At 40.3% G+C, this 23,463-nt stretch overlaps 2 protein-coding genes across 2 annotated transcripts; one reads left to right on the top strand and one right to left on the bottom strand.

The window, feature by feature from the left end:
* Positions 1 to 392: 392 nt before the first annotated feature.
* LOC128375821 (exocyst complex component 3-like) lies at positions 393 to 12,682 on the top strand. Its single transcript, XM_053336237.1, has 11 exons — positions 393 to 552; positions 1,320 to 1,809; positions 8,557 to 8,674; positions 9,085 to 9,189; positions 9,876 to 9,976; positions 10,408 to 10,509; positions 10,599 to 10,725; positions 10,805 to 10,912; positions 11,146 to 11,301; positions 11,390 to 11,511; positions 12,520 to 12,682. Exons 1-11 carry the CDS (start codon positions 459 to 461, stop codon positions 12,680 to 12,682), a joined length of 1,686 nt encoding a protein of 561 aa, XP_053192212.1. The 5' UTR covers positions 393 to 458.
* Positions 12,683 to 13,255: 573 nt separating this feature from the next.
* On the bottom strand, positions 13,256 to 22,565 carry LOC128375820 (tumor necrosis factor alpha-induced protein 2-like). The gene is made up of 11 exons (XM_053336236.1): positions 22,475 to 22,565; positions 19,902 to 20,541; positions 19,534 to 19,639; positions 18,568 to 18,690; positions 16,415 to 16,509; positions 16,186 to 16,314; positions 15,400 to 15,526; positions 15,060 to 15,182; positions 14,498 to 14,653; positions 13,728 to 13,849; positions 13,256 to 13,403 (listed from the first exon to the last, which is right to left on the bottom strand). The coding sequence occupies exons 1-11, from the start codon at positions 22,563 to 22,565 to the stop codon at positions 13,256 to 13,258; spliced, it is 1,860 nt and encodes a 619-aa protein (XP_053192211.1).
* Positions 22,566 to 23,463: the final 898 nt, after the last annotated feature.

The following is a 23,463-nucleotide window of genomic DNA, read 5'->3' as shown; positions in this document are numbered from 1 at the left end:
ATGAAAAACATGGACTTAATGTATATCAGAGTTACATTATCAACAAATTGATTTGCATTTAAACAGTTACGAGGCAAACATAATGTACATATGATTTGTAGTTAATGATCTTTCAAAAATAGTGTTCAGTTCAGAGTCTATCTTTTCAGTATAGTGCAAAACATGGTAGACATAGTCGGCTGTTGAAGTAGAACTATTGTAGAAAAGTGAATGTCTTTATTTAAGTCAGAAGAAATGGGAAAATGTTGATGTTATCATTGTGGCTTCTCTCAACATAATGTGGGAACTTAAAACCAGGCATAAGAAAGTGAAAGTACAGTAGAATATATGGTGTAATAGAAAACTCCTCCCCTCCCTCCCCTCCCCCCTACAGTTTCACAGCGTGGTGGACTCACAGATTCACAGCTCTTTTCAGGATCGTGCTTTATTCCACTTGGACTTGTCCAGGCATCAACAGAATGACGGACAAGTCAAAACTGAAAAAGGTGAAAATTCGGCCAGCCCTTCCTTGGGGGAAAAATGGGAAACCTTTACCTGAGAACAATCAGGAAGGTAAAAGTCTGTTTTATGATTATAATGAGCATGCTTTGTCTGCGTAGGAGTGCTGTTTGTTTTCTGCACCATACTATGGAGCATCTGAAAACAGAGACCAACATGATTATTCTTTAGTGTAGTTTCCACATACGTCAATGAAAAAGTGAAATCACAGACTGCTTCATGTGAACAAATCCAGAAAAGAAATGTCAGAGAAACATTAGTGCAGTCAAAACAATCATTTTAAAAAGTAGAAATGCAAAAGAAAACTGTACTCACCATATTTGGAAAACTGATTTAAATGAATACGGATCAAACTGCCATACTTCTGGTTTTGATGCAGGAGATTTCCAGGTGAATATCCCAGAGAGAGTAAACACACTCTGAACTCAAACAAACGAATGAAAGTTAAACAACTGCTATGATTAGAAAAGGTTTGGATGAGACTGGACCCAAATCCTTCATCAGCATGCAGACAAGCTCACAATGACGGTTGACAGTAGAGAGGTTGGTGACAACGCCACCAAGGGGAATTATAAAAAGGAGCGTAACCAATTGAGAAAGAAAATGGCACACAAGTTTGAGACGCACAGGACAAGAGAAAACATGTATTTCAAACAATGCATTAAAATTACTGAAATTGTAATGCACGGGGGAGGGGGGGGGGTGTTTAAAAACTATGTGGGTTGAATCCACATTGTTGTGACACGCATATGTAATTCCTTCATTTTTAAATGTAGTATTTACAGTGCTTTCAACAGCTTGAATATATATTTCTGTTATAGGAGATGTAAATGAAGAGGACGAGGATGACAGCCCCTCAGCTCAGACCACCTTAAACACCCATGAGGAACAGCAGAGTGTGGAAGAGATCACACTTCAGGAACTAGCCGAGCTTCTTCAGGTGACCCCTGGCGACATCTCTGTGAGGCCTAACACCTCTGAGGATGGATCTTGTTGTGCAGTGCCTCACTCAGGACAGGAGAACCAGCAGATTGTTGTTCAACTGATACAAAGATCTGTGAACAAGCATTTTCCGAAGCCACCGGAAGAGCTGGAGAGGAACCTTCAGCAGCACTTGTTGGAAGTGGAGACAGTCCTGCAGACTCAGCTTGAGAGGCTGGCTCCCCAAATTACATGTAAGGAGTTGATGGGATGTCTGCTTGAGTGCTACCATCGTCAGACATTTGATCACCTGCATGGTCTACTCCAGAACATCAGCACCTCCAAGAATTCCTTCATGCTGTTAAACTGGGTCCAACACACATATCTGAGGTATTCTGTATCTTTCCTTACTCATTTTTGTTCTTACATGCATATAAATCCACATAGAGGTGGAGTAATAGGTAAAGTTTGTTTCACACAATACAAAGTTATTTTGTGCATCCAATTATCTTTAATATTTAGATATGAGACAACTCAAATCAATAGTCTAACATTTCAAGAAATATGCTTGTTTACTTTATCTCATTGGTTACATGAGAAGAGTGATACCAGTCTCACCCAGTTTATCATGTACCGTGAACAGTACATTTTAATGTTTTGTTTTTCAAATTCAGCCAACTACAATGACTGGAACAAGGTTTGGACTCAAATGCACAACTCGAGATCAGATCTGTTGCTCAATTCTGATGTTGGTATTTTTGGTGCTTTCCCAGTCGGGACCTACCAGACGCTGCTTCCCCTCAAAGAGTGGATCACATAAAATATGTCGACCTCATGCTGTTCACTGAGTGGGTGACAAAAGCAAAGGACAAACTGCTCGAAAATGTGCAGGTAAGAATACTAACCTTTGGGTTGAGCATAGCTCAGCGGGTAGCGCTCCCGCCCCATGTGTTGAGGCTACAGCCCTTGTTGCAGGTGACCCCGGTTCGAATCCCGAGCCGAGTGGTCTTATCCTGCGTGTCATTCCCCCTCTCTCTGCCTGTTTCCTGTCGCTCTCCACTGTCCTGTACATTAAAGGCAAAAAAGCCCGAAAAAATATACTTAAAAAAAAAAAAAAGAATACTAACCTTTATCCAACTACAGTAGTTTTCTAATCTTACACCTACTTAAGAGTTGTTTTCTCAGTCTGTTTCTTGTTATGAGTGACGGGATCCAACATGAACACGCCATTTTCTGGCAATGTTTTAGTTTCTTCACAGGAAAGATTTAGCATAGCATAGCTAGGGCCTAGGCCTATATGATATTTATGACTTGGAAGTAAACCCCTCACCCAAACAGCAATTTCCCAATCATAGCTTAGCAACCATTACTAGGGTATTAACAAATATGAGCAATAAACCATAAACTTAAAGCTTATGGATACGGACCAAACAGAGCAGTACCACCATCGTTTGAAAAGGATGTATACGTACGTTGAGCATAAATGGGCCTCAAAGCGATGGTTCAGCGTAATTTCGACCTAGCGTCATATGCACCATGAGGTCTATCTAAACACCACCTCAGCCGTTCATTTTCATTTGGTCGGAAAAGAGTGGAGTTAGAGCCATCAGCCGAATGGCTTAGTACAGGCGCTAACGGGACCACCAGTGTATCTCCTAAATGACCCCACTAATTATGCCTGGAATGTTATCAAACTTCTACAGTAGTAGAAATAGGGTCTTTACTCATAAATCAATGCATTGGAAAGTTTGTAAGTACACCAGGAGTTTATTAAAATAACACTTACCTGATGGCTTTTACTCTGCTGCTACTGCTAAAGCTGTAAACATCGTTGAAATCTCGCGCGACCACACGGTATTTCAGTGGTCCCGTGAGATTTCGACAATGTTTTCCCGCACAGCACATCTACAGTGATTTGTGGGATCTCGCGCGACCACACGGTATTTCAGTGATTGCGCGAGATGTTTAGCTTTAGCAGCAGCAGCAGCAGAGTAAAAGGCATCAGGTAAGTGTTATTTTAATAATCGCCTAACCCTAAGCAGTTTGTAAATGCATACAAATCTGTCAATAAGCATATGCTTAAACTGTCAATAATATAGCTTAGTTTCTTTCTGGAATAGACACACCAAGATAAACATGATTATCTTATTATCGGATATGTTTGTTGCTTTAATAAAAACATTCTTATTCTCTGTTTAAGTCTCTGGAAAACCATATATGCTTATTAGTGCTTGCTATGTCTCCTTTTGTCCACAGAAAGATGTCAGAGCATCTCTGGAAGAAATCCTGCAGAATGAGCGAAGCCACGAAGGCGGTGATAGTGACGAAGCTTTCATTCAATTGAATGTGGACTCTATTCAGGTATTTAATAACCCAAACCTTATTTTAGCTGTTGCTTTAAGAAAATGTGGGAAAGGAGTCTAGTATATATCTACTATGTTTGTGTGCACCCACGCACATATCTGTTTACTCAGGATTTGATTTACCTTTATGTATTGTGATATTAGTTAAATGAGGCTGTATGTTTTCTCTAGTTATTTGTTGGCTTTTCTGTCACTAATTTATATTTGTTTTTTGTTTATCTGTCCTGTAATAATATTATATCTGAATTAACAGACATCTGTTCCTCTATCTGTCTTTAAGTGCATCAATGCCATGTACAAAGCTGCACAAACAGTCAGTAAAACACTGTCTTACCGTGTTCAGGAAGTTTGTTTCCAAGAGCTGCTGGTGTTTGTGAAGAGGTGAGAGTCTGTTTTTACATTAAACATATATGATTTTAACACAGATTTCCACCCAGAGGCTTTAATTTTGAGATTTGATTATGATGTTCTGAGTAATATGACATCTCAGAGACCCTGCTTTTGTCCTTGTCATGAAACAAACATAAACATCATAAATGAATCTCCACATTTTGTCTTGTTTAGACTGCTGTATACTACTGTAGATACTATATGACAGCATCCTGTTTTGGTTTCTAGGTACACCGCTGAGCAGACTGAGATTCTTAGAAATCAAACACAAAAGGCCAAGCCAGACATGAGACTCTTTCTGAAGACTTTGCAAAACTGTGAAGCTCTCAAGTGAGTATTTGAGCACCCTCAAATGTTAAATTCAATTCAAAGCCTTATCTTCCTATGCAAACATAGTTTGTAATAAAACACATTGCAAATCACAAGCAAACAGTATAAAAATGCTGTTAAACCACACAAATCACCTCAGGGTGTAGAAGTCATTGATGCAGGAGGTGTTAATAGTTTGAGTTAGTGTGCAGATTTAAATGTGATGATGATATAAACTCTCTTTTCAGGCAGCATGTCCAGACCAAAAGTCACAACATCAAAACTTCCCTTTTTGAGGACACTGTGAAAGTACTTGAGGAGATGAAAGATGGAACTTTCAAGCTCCTGTTGGAGATAGTTGCTGCCTACACAGAGGTAGCTGTTGAACTTATAGACATAATATACATATTTTAATATATAATATTCAATTTCCAACTATTAGAAGGTCACTTGAGGTCATTTTTACATTGGAAATAGTAGTTTGACCAAAAAATGTTGCATTAAATCACATTTTCTTTCACACAGAGCCACCTTCAGCACTACTTCAAATCGAAGAACAAGCATTTCTCCATGTTGGTTGAAGAAGTAAAAATGCGTTTCCCCAAACTGATGTGGTGTCAGGAAGTCCAAGAGGTACGTTAAAAATCTGATCATTGCAGACTTGACTCTGGGTTTGCTCGTGATTTAGTAAAATAGTGAAAGATTTATATATTTTCTGATTGGGTGTTTAGTAATTTGACATGAACTTTTTATCTATCTGTCTCTTTGTTTTTCAGAGAGTGATGGATGAGGTCTATAAGCTCATCACTGAACTTTACGTGAAACATCTTGTCCAAATCAAGCGGAGACAGCTAAAGAAGTGCTGGAGCTCTGATGTTTGGCAAAAAGTGACTGAAGATGCTGAGCTGCTTCATTCCACCATCTCAGACTTGGTGGGTGAACTGAAACTGACATCTACCCATTAACAAATGAATAAAATCTTCACCAGTTACAACATGAATTCATTACCTGTATGTGTTTTGTTGTGTCAGGCCCCTGGTGTCCAAACGTGGAACGGCATGCTGCTGAAAATCACTGAATTGTTGAAGTGCAATGACACTGACGGACTGAAACTTGAAGTTGCAAGCATGCAGCAGATGGGTGTCACAAAGAGGTAAATCATGCAGAGGGAAAAGGTTTCCAAAGCTTGTAGGTGAGGGTTGGGACATAGATTGACTGGTAAATTGAGAGTTTTGCCTTCGGGCTCAGCTCTTTCTTCACCAGGACGGTCCGGTGCAACACCTGCATCACTGCTGATGCTGCACTGATCTGCTTGTCAATCTCATGCTCCATCTTATCCTCACTCGTGAATACTGAGATACTTAAACTGCTCGGGGCATTCAATTCTGGATGGGTTACTTAATTATAGTTCGAATACGATATTTTCATGTCATGTTGGAACTATGTTCGAATATCAAATAAAAAGTGAAGGCCTTACCATTAAAATCTGAACCTGTTGTGGTTTAACCAAAGTAAAATAACAATTCGTTAGCATCGACATTTTATAGTTAATTTCCTATGTGACAACGCAAAAGATTCAAGCTAAAATGTTCAGTACTATAACGGCTTATCAACTTATCATTTCTTTTCACTAAAAAACATCTATCCTGTATGTCTACACTTCATTTTGGACTTCAATCTTAAATCGTAGTGGGCATTAAAGGAACTGCATCCGGTTTTGCTCTTTGCTGCAGAGAGGATCTGGAGCTCCTGCTGCAATGGAAAGGTCTCTCTAACCGAAAAGTCAGGGAGGTGCTGGAGGCCCTTCCTGACCATCAACCCAGACCCACATCTGTATCCTGGTGCAGCTGTTTTATCACCCGGTGAAGACTGAGTTTCTCTACAGAGGATTAAACATTTGAGAGACTTTGGGAGCAGACATGGTGGTTGATCTGTCACCCTCATGCACACTGCATGAGCCAACAGGCAGATAACTCCTTCCCCAATCCCCACGATGAAGACGAAACTCAGTTCAACTTCGTTCATTGATGATCTAGGGTCGGGTAAAACTGAGAAAACAGAACACAATGAATGTACATATACTGTATATAAATAAAATAGACATTTGACATTGTTGCAAGATTGTCTTGTAAACTACTGATCTTTCAATTATTATTATTATCATCAGTAGCAGTAGTATTCATGTTTATATAGTTACGGTGGTTTCTCTCAACATGATGTATCAACATTTACTTGTGCTCAGGAAACAGGCCTTATGAAACTGAAAGTAAAATAGGATGGTGATCCACCCCTCCTCTCTCCTCCCTACGGTCTTTATAACAGCACAGTGGATGCTCTGTGCAGGAACACTATTTATTCCACTTAGACTCGTTCAGGCATCAACAGAATGACTCAAGATTCAAAGCAGAAAAATAAATGGTCAAGCAAGCTTCGGTGGAAAAAAAAGAGACCTTTACCAGAGAACATTCAGGAAGGTAAGAGTCTGTTTGATTATATAATGAGCATGCTGCATAGGGATAGCTGCTTGTCTTCTGCACCATACAGAGCCTCTGAAAACAGACCATGATGTGTGATGAATGAAAAAGTGAAATCACAGATCTCAGATGAGTCACTTGTGCTAGCATGCAGCTACATGCTCTAAATGTGGGTGCAATACAGATGATGCAATTAACAGAGGAGAGTGATAAATGAATACGACAGACAGTGCTCGTCTGGCATGAGTCTGTTATTTCTGGAACTGTCCCATTTTTGGGTTCAGATCTGTGTACGTAGCCTGCTGTGTGTTGCAGCCACAGCTCAATAAATGCTGGTGGTCTGTGTGCAACATCGGACTTCAAGATAGCAACTGAAAGAGAGGCTGACAGGAAAAAGGGAGAGATAGAGGAGACTGACCTGCAGCGTATGTCCCTGGCCAGAAATGAAACAGAGACACTGCAGTGATACAGACGCATGCCAGGCCCCCATCAAAGTAAGAGGATCGATTGATTGTTGTTTTATTATTGATTATTTGCAGAGTTTTTAAAGCCTAAACAGGGACGAGGGCTGCTTGGTGATTGCTGATGAAGACAATGCCAATGTAAAAATGAAACATAATCTCTGTTGGGTTTAAAACTTATTGGGATTGAATCCACATTATTGTGATATGCATGTATAATTCCTTTGTAGTCTAATTTAGTATTTTAATTTCGTATTTTCAGTACTTTAAACAGCTTATATATATGTTTCTGTGTTAGGAGGAGCCAAGAAAGAGGTCAAGCATGACAAAGCCTCAGTTCAGACCACCTTAAACACCCATGAGGAACAGCAGAGTGTGGAAGAGATCACACTTCAGGAACTAGCCGAGCTTCTTCAGGTGACCCTTGATGACATCTCTGTGAGGCCTAACACCTCTGAGGATGGATCTTGTTGTGCAGTGCCTCACTCAGGACTGGAGAACCAGGAGATTGTTGTTCAACTCATAGAAAGATCTGTGAACCAACACTTTCCGAAGCCACCGGAAGAGCTGGAGAGGAACCTTCAGCAGCACCTGTTGGAAGTGGAGACAGTCCTGCAGACTCAGCTTGAGAGGCTGGCTCCCCAAATTACATGTAAGGAGTTGATGGGATGTCTGCTTGAGTGCTACCATCGTCAGACAATTGATCACCTGCATGGTCTACTGCAGAACATCAGGACCTCCAAGAATTCCTTCATGCTGTTAAACTGGGTCCAACACACATATCTAAGGTATTTATCTACCACATTCTGTATCTTTCTTTACTCATTTTTGTTTTTACATACATATTAATCCACTTTGAGGTGCAATAATTGGCATAAAGGGTCAGTTTGTTTCAATCAATACTTGATCTCTAATATTTAGATAGAACTCAAAGTTTGGCATTTTGAGAAATATTCTTGTTTGCTTTCTTTCATACGTTAGATGAAAAGAGTGATACCAATCTCATCTGATTTATAATGTACTATGTACCATGTTTTTTTTTAAATACAACCAACTGGAACAAGGTTTGTACTCAAATGCACAACTCGAGATCAGATCTGTTGGTCAATTCTGATGTTGGTATTTGTGGTGCTTCCCCAGTAAGGACCTACCAGGCGATGCTTCTCATCAAAGAGTGGATCACATAAAAAATGTCGACCTCATGCTGTTCACAGAGTGGGTGACAAAAGCAAAGGACAACCTACTTGAAAATGTGCAGGTAAGAATACTAATCTTACACCTATTTAAGAGCTTTAAAGTCCGTGTTTTCAGTCAGTTTCTTGTTATGAATGATCGATCCAACATGAACACACCATTTTCTGCTAAAGTTTTAGTTACTTCACAGGAGATGTTCTGTGTTTGTGTTTTTGAGTAAGAAGGCTTGGCATTTAAAGAGTTTGGTACGATATAAAAAATTCATGGTCATAAATACTAGGGAGTAAAAGAAAGTTTTAAGGTTGTTCTTGAAAATTTCAATGGTGGAAACCAATTTGTTTACATGCATACAAAAAATAAGCGGTCAATAATACAGCTCAGTTTCTTTGAAGCTACTATTCTTACTTCATGTTCAAGTGCTTTGGAAAACCATATATGCTTATTAGGGCTTGCTGTGTCTCCTTTTGTGCACAGAAAGATGTCAGAGCATCTCTGGAGAAAATCCTGCAGAATGAGAGAAGCCAAGAAGGCGGTGATAGTGACGAAGCTTTCATTCAATTGCACGTGGACACCATTCAGGTATTTAGTAACCCAAACCTTATTTTAGCTGTTAATTAAAGACAGGCATATCAAACTCATTCCATCATTCATCATCATCTCGACCGATTTTTCCCATGGGGACCGACTCCTGTTCAATAGCAAACAGCCTCCTGATATGCCTGGTGCAGTTTTTTTGAAAAAAAGAAAGAGGTCCCCACAGGGTTGGTTTTCCTGAGTTTGTGTGAACCCCAGAGGTCACACACGGTACTGCAGTGCACGAATTTCCCCGGTGGGGACCTTTTCCTGACAAAGTGTGTAAGTGTGTATATTAGCATATTAGCTTAGCGATTAGCCCCCTGGCTAACTGGATTATTAGATGCAGTGTTAATGGTTAGGGTTGGGGTCAGGGTCAGGGTTTCAATCCAACATTTGTTCAAATACTGAATATGAATTGTACTGTGGTCAACAGTGATGTCAATTGTATGCTAATAGTTGTTAGCATTATGGGTCTCAACAACTGCATTAACTTAACCTTAGCTACTTAACTGTGTAGATGTTCTGTACTGACTGGTTCTTGAAGTGTCTCCCCCAGCCAGCCAATCAAACTCCCCGAGTGGAGCGGAGGGGTCGTCACAGTTGGCTTTCCTGTTCCTAATTAATTTATCTGTCCTGTAATGATATTATATCTGAATTAACAGACATCTGTTCTTCTATCTGTCTTTAAGTGCATCAATGCCATGTACAAAGCTGCAGAAACAATCAGCAAAACACTGTCTGACAGTGTTCAGGAGGTTTGTTTCCAAGAGCTGCTGGTGTTTGTGAAGAGGTGAGAATCTGTTTTTACATTAGAAATATATGATTTTGGAGCACCCTGGTGGTTGTTTGGTTAGACTGCATACCACATAATCACAGCGTCACTGGTTCGAATCTGGCCAGGGACCTTTGCTGCAAGTCTTTCCCCTCACTCTCTCTCCTTCCTGTTGACATCTCTGCCAGTTACTCTCTAAAATAAAGGCAAAAAGCCCAAAATAAATCTTTAAAGATAAATAAATGAATAAATATATATATATATATATATATGATTTTAACACACACATTTCCACCCAGGCTTTAATTTTAAGATTTGATTATGATAATCTGAGAAATATAACATCTCTGAGACATTATTTTCGTGCTTGTCATGCCACATTTTGCCTTGTTTAGACTGCCATATACTCCTGTGGATACTATATGACAGCATCCTTTTTTGGTTTGTAGGTACACCACTGAGCAGACTGAGATTCTTAGAAATCAAACACAAAAGGCCAAGCCAGACATGAAACTCTTCCTGAAGACTTTGCAAAACTGTGAAGCTCTCAAGTGAGTATTTGAGCATCCTTGTCTTAAATGTTAATTCAATAAAAAACCACTACACTGATTTGTGTTGATGATATAAACTCTCTTTTCAGGCAGCATGTCCAGACCAAAAGTAACAACATCAAAACTTCCCTTCCTGACGACACTGTGAAAGCGCTTGAAGAGATGGAAGATCTAACTATGAAGCTCCTGTTGGAGATTGTTGCTGGCTACACAGAGGTAGCTGTTCAACTTATAGACATAATATATATAGTTTGACCAAAAAATGTTTCATTAAGTCACATTTTCTTTCACACAGAGCCACCTTAAGAACTACTTCAAATCGAAGAATGGGCATTTCTCCATGTTGGTCGAAGAAGTAAAAATGCGTTTCCCCAAACTGATGTGGTGTCAGGATGTCCAAGAGGTACGTTAAAAATCTGATCATTTCACTCAAATCATTAGTAAAGATATTTGACTTAAGACTTGAGTCTGGGTTTGCTCGTGATTTAATAAAATAGTTAAAATTAATTTATATATTTGCTGATTGGAAAGTAACATGAAGCCATTTATTTTACATACAAAAAAATTGTACAAAATATGTTGTATATGACCTGTAAACAACTGAACTTTGTATCTATCTGTCTCTTTGTTTTTCAGAGAGTGATGGACGAGGTCTATAAGCTCATCACTCAACTTTACTTCAAACATCTTGTCCAAATCAACCAGAGAAAGCTAAAGAAGTGCTGGGGCTCTGATGTTGGGCAACAAGTGACTGACGATGCTGAGCTGCTTCACTCCACCATCTCAGACTTGGTGAGTGAACTGAAACATTTACCAAATAAATAAAATCTTCACCAGTTGCAGCATAAATTCATAACCTGTATGTGTTTTGGTGTATCAGGCCTTTGGTGTCCAACAGTGGAACCTCACGCTGCTGAAAATCCCAGACATTTTGGAGTGCAAGGACACAGACGGACTGAAACTTGATGTTGCAAGCATGCAGCGGATGAATATCACAAAGAGGTAAATCATGCAGAGGGAAAAGGTTTCTTATAATCCTGTGTCCATTATGTTATGTTGTATAAACAATGATTTGTCGTGGGACTAAAAATCAGCAATGTGACAACAAGGGCAGGGAAGCTTGTCGACACGGATGTAAACAATGCAGAAATGAACAATTACTAATTACTTACTAATTATAAATAGGCTTTGCAGATGTTTTATAAGGAAGAAAATGCATTTATCATATTTGTTAGTACGCAGGGATACACCAGGCGAGGAGTCCTGGTCCTCTGAAATGAGGCCAACGCGGAAGTAACTTAGAACTGCATTCTATCAAAAGGCCACCAGGGGGCGACCGTCTCCATACAAGTCAATGGAGAATTCACCAACTTCTCACTTGATTTCTAACCTCAGTAAACATTTTCAAAATGTGTTTATGGTCTCAATCGCTAGTTTAAAGCCTTCTTCAATGCAGTATGATGTTCATTTGTGAAATTTTGGCCTCCCTGATTTTATATTTGACAGGAATTGCATAAAGGTGTCTCACATTTCCCTGAACTTATGTAGATTATAGCCGCACATTTTAATATAAAATCTGAACCTTTTGTGGTTTGGCCAAAGTAAAATAACAATTTGTTAGCGTCTACATTTCATAGTAAATTAGTACATATGTTTTTCTGCTGTAATTTCTTCTGCCTAAAAACATCTAACCCAGGGGCGTCCAAACTATTCCACAAAGGGCCATGTGGCTGCAGATTTTCATTCCAACCAATCAGGAACACACCAGGCTTGAGTCATTGAATCAATTGATCTCAGTCTTCAGACAGTTGATTGGTTGAATCATGTGCTCTTGATCGGTTGGAACAAAAACCTGCAGCCACATGGCCCTTTGTGGAATAGTTTGGACATACCTGATCTAACCCAAACGATAACCCTTCACTTCATATTGGACTTAAATTTCAAATCCTAGTGGGCATTAAAGGAACTGCATCCTACTAACTCCTACTTCTGTTTTGCCCTTTGCTGCAGAAAAGATCTGGAGCTCCTGCTGCGATGGAAAGGTCTCTCTAACCGAGAGGTCAAGGAGGTGCTGGAGGCCCTTCCTGAGGACCAACCCAGACCCAGACCAGTATCCTCCTGGTACGGCTGTCTTATCTGCTGCTGTAGGCCTTGTTTCTCTACAGAGGATTAGACATTTCGGAGACACAAGAGGCTGTTTTAAAAAAAAATCTTGCTTGCCAAAGTTTCTGTCATCTGTTTACATGTTTATGTAAAAAGAAATCATGTAAAGCACATGCTGTATTTCAGTGTGTGTGTCACTGCAGGTTTAAACACCTTGAAGGTATTTTTATATTTTCTTGTTTCATAGTGAAGCTTATGTAATGTAATTTCGTTCTGCACTGTATCCCTGCTGAAATGGTGTTTGAATGGCAATAAAATAAATCTTGAATCTTATCCTGTTTTATCTTTGCATCACAAAATGACAGCATTGCTAAGCTATGTATGGTTTAGCCTAAAAAACAACAAAACTAAGAAAAACAAACAAATAAAATATATGTTGAATCTGTTTCCTCAATTGAGGTAGGGTCTGACGTTAGAGAAGGAGAAGGGTTGTCTGACGAGCCGGTGGGTGGTGGTGATCCCATTCACCCTCTGTTCCGACCACGCTCCCAGCGGTGGCTGACTTCCTATCCCGCTCCCATGAAGGGGGTGGGGGGTGAGAGTGAAGGAGCATCGGAGCAGAAAGAGCTGAAGAGCTTCAAGTTTAGAGCTTAATTTCAGAGAAAAAAGGTTGTTTAGCGCTGGGAGTGTTGATTTCTCTCAGCGTGTCTGACAGAGTTTCTTTGACGGCCTTCCTGTTGGCCTTGGTGAGGTTCGTCCTGAGCTTCAACAGAGCCGAAACATGCTTTTCACTGTGGAAGAAAGAAGGGGAATATTAGAAATTAACGTTTTAATTAGGGCTGAGCGGAATATCAATATTATATTGATTGTGATATGAGATTGGATATCATCTTAGACATTGGATATTGTAATATTGTGTGTATCCACTTCGTCATTACATCCATATTATTGGTGGTTATTTATCAAAAATCTTCTTGTGTAAATATTTTGTGAAAGGACCAATTATCATCTCTACAATATTATCACAATATCAATATCGAGGTATTTGGTCAAAATAGGTCACACAGACAGCTTGACATTTGTTTCTGCTTCTACTGATGAAGTTTAATGGCTACCTGAGGTCAGGACAATCAGCTGCCAGAAGTGATACTTCCATCTGAATGTTGGGAAGGTCTTGGAGTTTCAGCACTTCAGCAATCTTGTTCAGGACATCCTTCAACCAGTCCTCTTTGGATCCCTGTGAAATAGTTTAGTTTAGACTTGAAGTTTCATTCAACAGTGATTGCTATGACCTGGCTCAAGTGGCCACAACAAAATAAATTTATTTAAGCCAAAAAAAGAGGCCAAATTAGAGTAATTACAGTATGACGTGTGGACCACACAGGAGCATCACAGTGATACACAAGCCAAGTGTTTTACTGTTGAAAAGGCTGTCTAGGGCTAACCATCAACCAGTAGAGGGCGCACTGTAGCTGTTCTGCTTGGCAACAAAGCCAGTTTTGCTAGCAGCAAAGAAGAGAGCATTAGACATGCTTGTAGGAGCTTTCAGTTGGGTTTTTTGATGTTCCAGATCTAGTTTTCCAGTTCAAGAGGATTCTGTGCATCCATTTGTCCTAAACCACACACCTCCAAGTCTCTGTAAGAACCCCCACCTCTGGCAGAAATCAAGAACTCTCTCTGCACTCCACGGTCTGGTTATTGAGACCCACCAGAGCCCTGACCGGACTCCACAGCGATCCGTACTCTCCCACCACCCCAACACTATTTTTCATTTACAGTGGATTTTATCATTGGTGTGAATGGTTTTTCCATGGATTTTCCCAGGAACACATACTAATCCCACTCTTTAGAAAAATACTTTTCAGATTTCGTGCTTGAGTCTCACCTGTTCGCTGAAAAATTTGTGCAAAAACTCTGCGTTGTCTGTCACAGTCTTGTAGGCCTTCTCTTCCTGCTCCTTATTCTTCAGTTTGACTTCACCTTTCAGGAGCCTCCTCACATATTCTATTGTCACTTCCTGGTGAAGCTGGCCAATCAGCTCCTGAAATCAAATCAGTAATCAGGACAAAAACTGTTACTTTAGCATCAAATTAAACAATTTTTTCTTTGTTGGTCTGTCTGGTTTACCAGATCATCTGTGAATCTCCAGAACTATACCAGTATTTCCCATGTTTTACACCATTTACAATATTTCAGATATTACTGTTTTGCAAACTATTCTGTAGTATGCATTTATCCTAACATCTGGGCGACCATTGGTGTCCATTAGTTGTTTAAGTTAACCTTATTTTTTGTGTTCTACAATTGAATTTCATAGTGTTTGTAAATTAATAGAAACCAAAGGTTGCCCGAAAGGTCATTTAAGGTAATTCCAAATATTCAAACTATAGTCCGCTTTGGAGTATGGTTTGTCGTCATGTAAAATGAACATGGTTTCTTCAGTTTACCTGGTGACACGATTCAATTGAACCTTGAAGTTCCCCAATCTTTTGTTCAATGCTGGACAGCAGATTATCAAACGGTGTTGGTTTATTCAGCCAGTCACTAGTTCCCAGTTTGCCGTACTCTGGCTGTATGAGACATAAACATGATGCATGAGACAGTGAAATATTTGTTCTTGGACACTCAGTCCAAACGTTACTGCAGAGGTATTATCTCTGGGGCAATATTTTCAGCTGCGAGCAAGAAGATATATCAGGCTTTGGATACACTAATCCTTCATGAGATTATTTGACTGAAAGGAACATGACCAGATTTAGTCTTTAAATCAGTTGTAAATAAACTTACCTTGAGGGCCTCGTGCATGGGACTTAGTAAATACATGTGGGCAGATTTTTTCATGTCATTCAGGATAGACAAACAGCTTTCCCGAACATCCTCCGGGAACAGATCGCTCTTCTTATCAAGGAACTCCCTGCAGACAGACCACAGGAAACCCTTCAATTTAGCGCACAATGATATTTTATTCTGATAATGTCAAAGGTCAGATTTAAAATTTTTCAAGTCTGTCTTAATACAACAGCCATGTGCACAAATTGACTTTCTGTGATCATTCATCCTGTTCATACTGACCACAAGAAGATCAGTTCATAATGCACTTACAATCTAAGTGATGGAGGACAAAATCCACAGTCCTCCTTCTATGCAAAAACTATATTTAAAAGTTTATCTGAAGCTAATATGAAGCTTCAGCCATCTAAATGAGTGGAAGCAATTAGATAACTTTCATTGTTACAGTCTTCTTAGTACCATAGTTCCTCTTTTTGTGACTATACTTCCACCACAGCTCAACAGGGAAACACAAAGAGGGAATTTGATGCTAAAAAGACTTTAAATGTGTCAGATATCTACTTGATATGACTAACTCAGACTGCTGAAGACTCATATAAGCTTCACATCAACCTTTAAATGACTGTGTGGACTCACTGTGGATTTGGTCCTCCATCACTTCCATTGAAAGCACATATCAAGGAAAACTTCACATGGACACCTGACTGCTGGTTTCAAGACATACTAGAAAAAATGGGAACGAGTCCTTGAAGCTGTGACTATGTGTAAATGTCAGAAAAGTACCTGAACTGTTTGACACAGCCGAGGTTCGCCTTGATGAACGGCTTGCTGTCTGGCTTGCTGTCTGGCTTCCTGTTTGACTTGCCCTTCAGCTTGCTTGGCTCCATGATGTCATCTTGAAAGGTCTTGAACCTGCAGGAGTTGAGTTGACAGGCGATATTATTAAGAATAAAACTAAAAGCTTACATTAATGACAGCATTTACTGTAGAGGCAAATAATCAGTCTTCTTACCTTTCTAGTAAATTTATCAGTGGCCGTGTTAGATTCTGGGCCTTGCGTTGATCTCCCACAATTCTTCCTGCTGCAGTCACATTACCATTGATAAGCTAAAGACAGACACATGGCACACATTAATTACAGCTTTAAACCCAAAACAAACTGAAACAACAGAGAGAAAGAGTGATGTCATTTACACAATACTAGCTTTTTTTCACTGTTGCAGCTCAGGTCCACACCCATCTGTCTGACAACAATCTCTATGAACAATTTCTGTCTGGTTTCCGTCCCCTCCACAGCACCGAGACAGCCCTAGTTAAAATCACCAATGACCTCCTGATGATATCTGACTCTGGACTTCTCTCCATACTGTTTCTTCTCGACCTGAGCGCAGCCTTTGACACCGTCTCTCATGACATCCTCCTGGACAGATTAGCCTCCATTGGAATCACTGACATCCCTCTAGCTTGGTTCAGATCATATCTCTCTGGTCGCACACAGTTTATTCAACACAGGAACCTGAGAGCCGGCTCCTCTCCAGTCTCCAGTGGTGTTCCTCAGGGCTCTGTCCTTGGCCCCCTTTTGTTCATTATTCATCTTCTGCCTCTTGGTCACATTTTCAGGACATTTCTTATTCAATTCAGTTCCGATGTTACGCTGATGACACCCAGCTCTATCTTTCCACTAAGCCCACTTCGACTCTGACGCCCACAGCTCTATCCGACTGCTTGCTGCAAATTAAATCATGGCTCTCACTCAACTTTCTCAAACTCAACAGCGACAAAACTGGGGTCCTCCTCATTGGTACCAGATCCGCCTTAGCAACACTCACCACTTTCTCCATGTCCATCAACAATTCCACTGTTCCTCCATCCCCTCAGATAAAGAGCCTGGGTGTCACCTGGACAGCACATTATCTTTCGAAGCCCACATCAATAAAGTTACTCGGTCTGTATACTTCCATCTACGTAACATCAATCGTCTCCTTCCCTCACTTACACCAACCTGCACCACCATCCTTGTAAACACCCTGATTACATCCCATCTGGACTACTGTAACTCTCTCTTCTTTGGTCTTTGGTTGGAAACCTCTTCATAAACTCCAACTGGTACAGAACACATCTATTGAACACGTCACTCCTGCAGCAAATTCATTGTCTCTCTCTCTGAAATACCTCATTGACTTTAAGATTCGGCTCCTCACTTTCAAGATCCTTCACGACCTAGCACCATCATATCTCAGTCCCTCCAGGAATTTGCGATGTTGCGATCGCAACAATTAACGCAAATTCAACCAATCCACGCAATTATGTGCGGGCCTTGCAATTTTGTCCAATCACCTCAACTTTACCGCAACTTTTCCGCAAATTGGAGGAGTGAGGTCGGCAAAAAATACCGTCTGCCGCAACGGTAAACTCAACTAATTCTGTGTGTCTGTATCTGTGTGTCTGTGTTGTGTGCATGTGTCTGTGAGGGAGATCAATATTGTCAAATAAAATGTTAAACGGTGTGAAAACTGTCTTCAAAATATCAAGTTGAATGTGCAATGAGATCAGAGATGGTGTGTGTGCAATTGTCACCGTCTCCCTCAATTTAATTGCAATAAAAGTGCTTAAAACATCGCAACATTTACCGCAATTTTTTAAAAATTCTGCCGCAAAATCAGAAAAAAATCCTGGACGGACTGATATCTCTCTGAACTTCTTCACATCTACACACACTCCTGCACTCTTCGATCCTCTTCTGCCATCCAGCTCTTTGCCCCATTTGCCAACTTAACCACCTTGGGGTCAAGAGCTTTAAGCCAACTTTAAATCTCTTAAAAACTATGTAATCACATTCTTGTGATCCATTGTACGTTACAGAGCAGAGGGTATTATAAAAATCCAATATTTTGATACTAGTTTCAGCAGTTCTTTAGCAAAAATTGTCGACAATTCAATGTTTCAGGTTGTTAAATGTGAAGTGAACATTTTTTGTTTCTTATTGTTCATTTTGGACTGTTGGTTGGACAAAACAAAAAATGTCATGTCTCACTTCTAGGAACAATTTTCAACAGTTTTCTGATATTTATAAATACCAAATCATTAATCCAGAAATTAATTGTCTCTCTGTGAAAGCTTTGATTTAACATCATGTTTTGATTCCATGTATTGATGAAACTGTACCTGAATGGCGTCGAAGGACATTGTATTGACAAAGCAGTCGTCCTCTTTTTTGGGAACCTCTCCTTTATCCCATTTTTCTTGTGTTTCCTTCAGCATACGGTCGATGCAGGTTGTCAGCTCACTCTGGATGAACAAAAAACAACATGAAGCTGTTACTTTTAACATATATTGTTGAAAGCATGAATTTCTGTATTTTTCTAATTTCTCTATTTTATTTAGGTTATGTATAGCTCCTTGATGTTTTTTTCATTGCTTCTGTGTGTTGTATACAGGCGGGGAGCTCCAGTCCTCTGAAATGAAGCCAACGCGTAAGTAACTTAGAACTGCATTCTATCAAAAGGCCACCAGGGGGCGACCGTCTCTATACAAGTCAATGGAGAATTCACCAACTTCTCACTTGATTTCTAACCTCAGTAAACGTTTTCAAAATGTGTTTATGGTCTCAATCGCTAGTTTAAAGCCTTCTTCAATGCAGTATGATGTTCATTTGGGACATTTTGGCCTCCCTGATTTTATATTTGACGATAAAGCAGGGTATGCATTAGGGCGTGGCTACATCGTGATTGACAGGTTGATTGCACAATGTCAGCATGCACCTGAAATTTTCAAGATGGCGCTGCCCAGATTCGAAACTATTGGCTTCCGAGCAGCAGTCCACAAACCAATGGGTGATGTCACGGATGTTACGTCCATTTCTTCTATACAGTCTATGGAATTAAAACAGTTGTTTGTATTGTATTTTAAAAGGCTGAGATTCATCTACTGGAGACGATGAATATCCACAACAATTGTAATGACAATATAACCCATAGTTACTCACTCTGCACAGAAGTATTCATCACACTAACTGACTGGATTGCTACAGTATGCTGCTAGTGTAAAAAAACAAGATCTGCAGTTTGAGTAAAACTGCCAAACCCAACCAAACTAAAACCACTGTGCAAAACTAAAAACTGATGAAAATACCTGTTGCTTGTGCAGGAATTGCTTCTCCAGAGGTTCCAGTAAGTTTTCAGGCAGCAGCTTCCCCAGAGCTTCATGATCGATGTCATTGCCCAGCTTCTGAAGGATTCTGACACAGAGAGAAAACATCACATTCAAACTCATTAACAAAGCTGTTTTGGACACATCCAGAGAACAGAAAGTAACAATCATTATGTCAGACATCTGTGTGTTCCTCGACGTAGTTGTTGAAAAATTTTGGTCTAATATGTTGGACAGAGGATGGACTGATGGACCAGGATGCATTCAGAAATATGAGCCACTTCACCAAAAGCTGAATTAAACCATGTTATTGTCTTATAATAAAAGTTTAAATTGAATGAATGACTTACTCTGGATAAAACTCGTTCACCCAGCGCAGGAGGAAAGTGCAGTCCTTGTTTTCTAGACCAAACTCTGTGATCTGTCTGAGTCTGGCGCTGAAGAATTGATGGTACCACCTGGCGTAGGAATTACAGATGTGCATCTCTGGCGGGTAGCAGCTCTTTACCACATCCACCACCCACTGCAGGTCCTGTTTCAGCTGCTTGCCCATTCCACAGACATCCACCTGAAGAGATGACTGCTCCCCAAAGTCTGCAGGGGGGTTGTGGGGGTTATCCATTCGCTCTTTCACCAAGCTGTAAAGGGTCGAGTCATGGAGCTTCTTCCATTCGCTCGGCCTCCAGACTGGCGATGTCCCATCCCTCTGCTTCCACCGCTGGTCCTGCTCCTCCTCCTGGCAGATGGCCTTCACAGCAGATTTTAGAGCTTCAGCGTTGACTTCTGTTTTGAGGGACTGATTCAGAATCTTCTTTATGAGATCCTCCAGGTCTCTGCGGTCTGAAGCAAGCCTTTCTACTTCTTCCTCCTGATGTTTGACTGCCTCTGCGTCTGTTATCTCCCCAAACAATTTATCCTCTCTCTTTATCAGCAGCTGGCTGGCCTCACACAAGCGATGGTCCTCGAGGCACTGCTTAAATGTGGGTAACACTGATAGAGAAAAAGCAAAGTGGAGGCCTTGTTTTGTTGTTGGGGAAGTTGTTTACAATAAAGTGTAATAACTTAGATAGAAGAAGAAGATATTTTAGTTTACTATAAGACAAAGAAAATCAGTACATACTCATATTTGAGAGGCCTGGACAATCAAATGTTTAGTGTTTTTCCTTCACAAATATGTCAAATGGTCCTTTACCAAATTAGTTGCAAATTCATTTCAGGCTGCTTCATCCAGTGGCGGTTTTTGCTATGGGCAATGTGGGCAACCGCCCAGGGTGCAATCTACTTGGGGGCGCACGAGCGCTCTCAAAAAAAAAAAAAAAAAAGAAAAAAAAGTCTGTCCTCAATAAAAGAAAAGAAAATCGCCAGTTTTCTAGACTAATACTGCTCATTTGCACATCAAGTTGGTGCAGTGAGCGTCAACTTGCTGCTGAGAGTCACGTATACAGGTTGTGTGTGTCAGAAGAAAAGTCAAAGGGGGGGGGGGTCAACTTGCGACTGCAGAGGCTGTGAGCAGGTTGTGGTTGTGAGTCTCACTCTCAGAGGAAAAGCAAGGGGGGGAGGGGGGTGGGGGATAGACTAACCTGTGATGATTATGATCCCAGGCCACACAACACAAACTGCTGCTTCCAAATAAATAATAATACATTTATAAAATTAATACAGACCCGTTACAAGTTACAAGTTATTGGGTTATGTGAAAATGCAATAAATAAATAAATAACTTTACACCTGCACTTTCATGTGCACTCCCTGATAGCAATCTAATCACCCAGAAAACATTTTAATGCCAGTTGTAAAAAGGGTGAACGTCTGTCAGATTACGTTAATTATTAGTATTTTTCATTTATTTATTTTATTTTATTCATTTGTATGATGACGGATGTGTGTAATTTACTTTGGTGTTTACATACTATATTTCATTTATTTATCTTATTTTTTGTGTGATGAAGGATTTGTGGGGCGGGGCGCCAATAGTCGGTCCGCCCAGGGTGCAAAACTAGTCAGGACCGCCTCTGGCTTCATCCCCACATGAAGTGCAATACCAACAGCAAGAACATACCCCATTGCAAGTGTTGTGCTCTGAGCCTGTAATTAGCCAACCCACAAGAAAACCACCAAATGAGAAGCCAATCCATCAGGCCAAAGTCAGATGGCCAAGAGACAGTGACAAAGAGGCATGGAGATGCTTTTACCAGAAATTACCCCAATTCCTAAACTCAGTCTCTTTGGGAACATCATTTATGAGAAAGGCAAGCAGAGGTTTGAGAAATGCCCATGAAGAAGATCACCCCCAAACAGAAAGTTAGGAGAGAGAGTAAATCCTTAAGTTGGTGAAGGACAGACGACTTCTCCAGAAAGTATGGAGGAAAGCACAAGAGCGAGAAAAGGAGGGTCTCAACGATCCAGCAGGGATCCAGACTTGCCAACCTCAGGAGAGCAGAGCAAATTCATAAATGCAGGAGCAGGAAGGAGAAAATGAGCATTAGCTTCCTCTGAGACCCCTTCAAATGTGAGAAGAAGTCTGGGAAGCTTGAGATCACCATACAGAAGCTAGAGAACAGCATCAGGGAACAGCTTGGTGACGGCAACTAGGACACCCCTCTTGGCTCACCAGGGCAACACCACACCACCCAAGTGGGCAGAAACCAAGCAAATTGTACAAAAAGCTCTGCATCAGCACCTGGACCAAACAGTGTACACTACAATCCAGCCTCAGTCATGAAGTCATGAAGAGCTATTTTTCTATGGCGAACAACCAATATGCAGACTACCTGAAAAACTGTGTGCAGGTGTACCGAGGAGAACTGCTGCTGTTTTAAAGGCAAAGCTAAGTTAAGTGATAAATATCCTATTCAAAGCCCTATTCAAACAGTAAAGGTGAACAGTTGGCTAATGGTCTGTGATGTTAGTGCCGTTAACTGACCTTCAATGGAGTGGCTTGCATCCAAGGGAGGGTTGTGCCTGAAGCCGTCTGTATCCGTCAAGTCTGAGCGAGAAAAGTGTATTACCACCATGCTGATTAAACCACCAAATAAATCTTTTCACAGTATGAAGAATGAATGCAGACTCAGTATATTCTATGTGTAAAGCTTGCATACTGGAGACTAGCCAAGTGCTAACTTCTGGTTAGCCCTCTGCTAATCTTAATTTTTTTTTATCCTCAATCGATAAAAAGCATCTTAATCATGCAGCTTTACTAAACTTTTTAAATGTTATTGGGCTGAATGGAAGTCTGATCTTTATGGTTGTGTGATGTCCAAAACTATTTATCCATTATTTAACATTTAACATTTTCCCCTATGTAGATATAAAGGACTCAATTTAAGGTAACAAAAACACACCCATTGTTATTTTCAGGTAATTATACACTAATTAAAACATGCATATAAAATGTATAATCCATTTCTGCCAAGTCTACTGTGCTAGATGATAATAATAATACATTTTATTTATAAAGCACTTTACATTTCTAAATTACAGTATTTTTTCATATTGTAAAAAGAAAGAGTGAATAATTGTGTTCATCTGGTGCTCTTTCTTTTGTTTCAGGTGTTACAGAAGACAGACAGCCTCATGTTCAGGCTGCTGAGGTTACCAGTAGGCCTGCGTTTGTCTGACGTCGTGGTTTGTCTCAACAACAGTTCAACATACAGAAGAACGACACTTTGCAGAAACATTTCAACACTTCTCTGAAGTTACAGAGCGATGGGACATTGCAAGGAAAGTCACTACAATCAGCGCAGGGATATGAGAGCAGCAGCAAGACTCCTGCCACATGAACACATGTCGTGCATCGCATACAGTTTAGGTCTACTGCAATGGCAGTCCATGAGAGTGGTTTTGGTTCAGTGAGTCAGTGAACAGCACGATTAAAGAAATATTTTTTTGCTAACAGTTTTATACAGATACAGA

Source organism: Scomber japonicus, chromosome 16, assembly GCF_027409825.1.
Source record: "Scomber japonicus isolate fScoJap1 chromosome 16, fScoJap1.pri, whole genome shotgun sequence".
NCBI lineage: Eukaryota > Metazoa > Chordata > Actinopteri > Scombriformes > Scombridae > Scomber > Scomber japonicus.
This window is presented reverse-complemented; position numbering and strand designations above follow the sequence as displayed.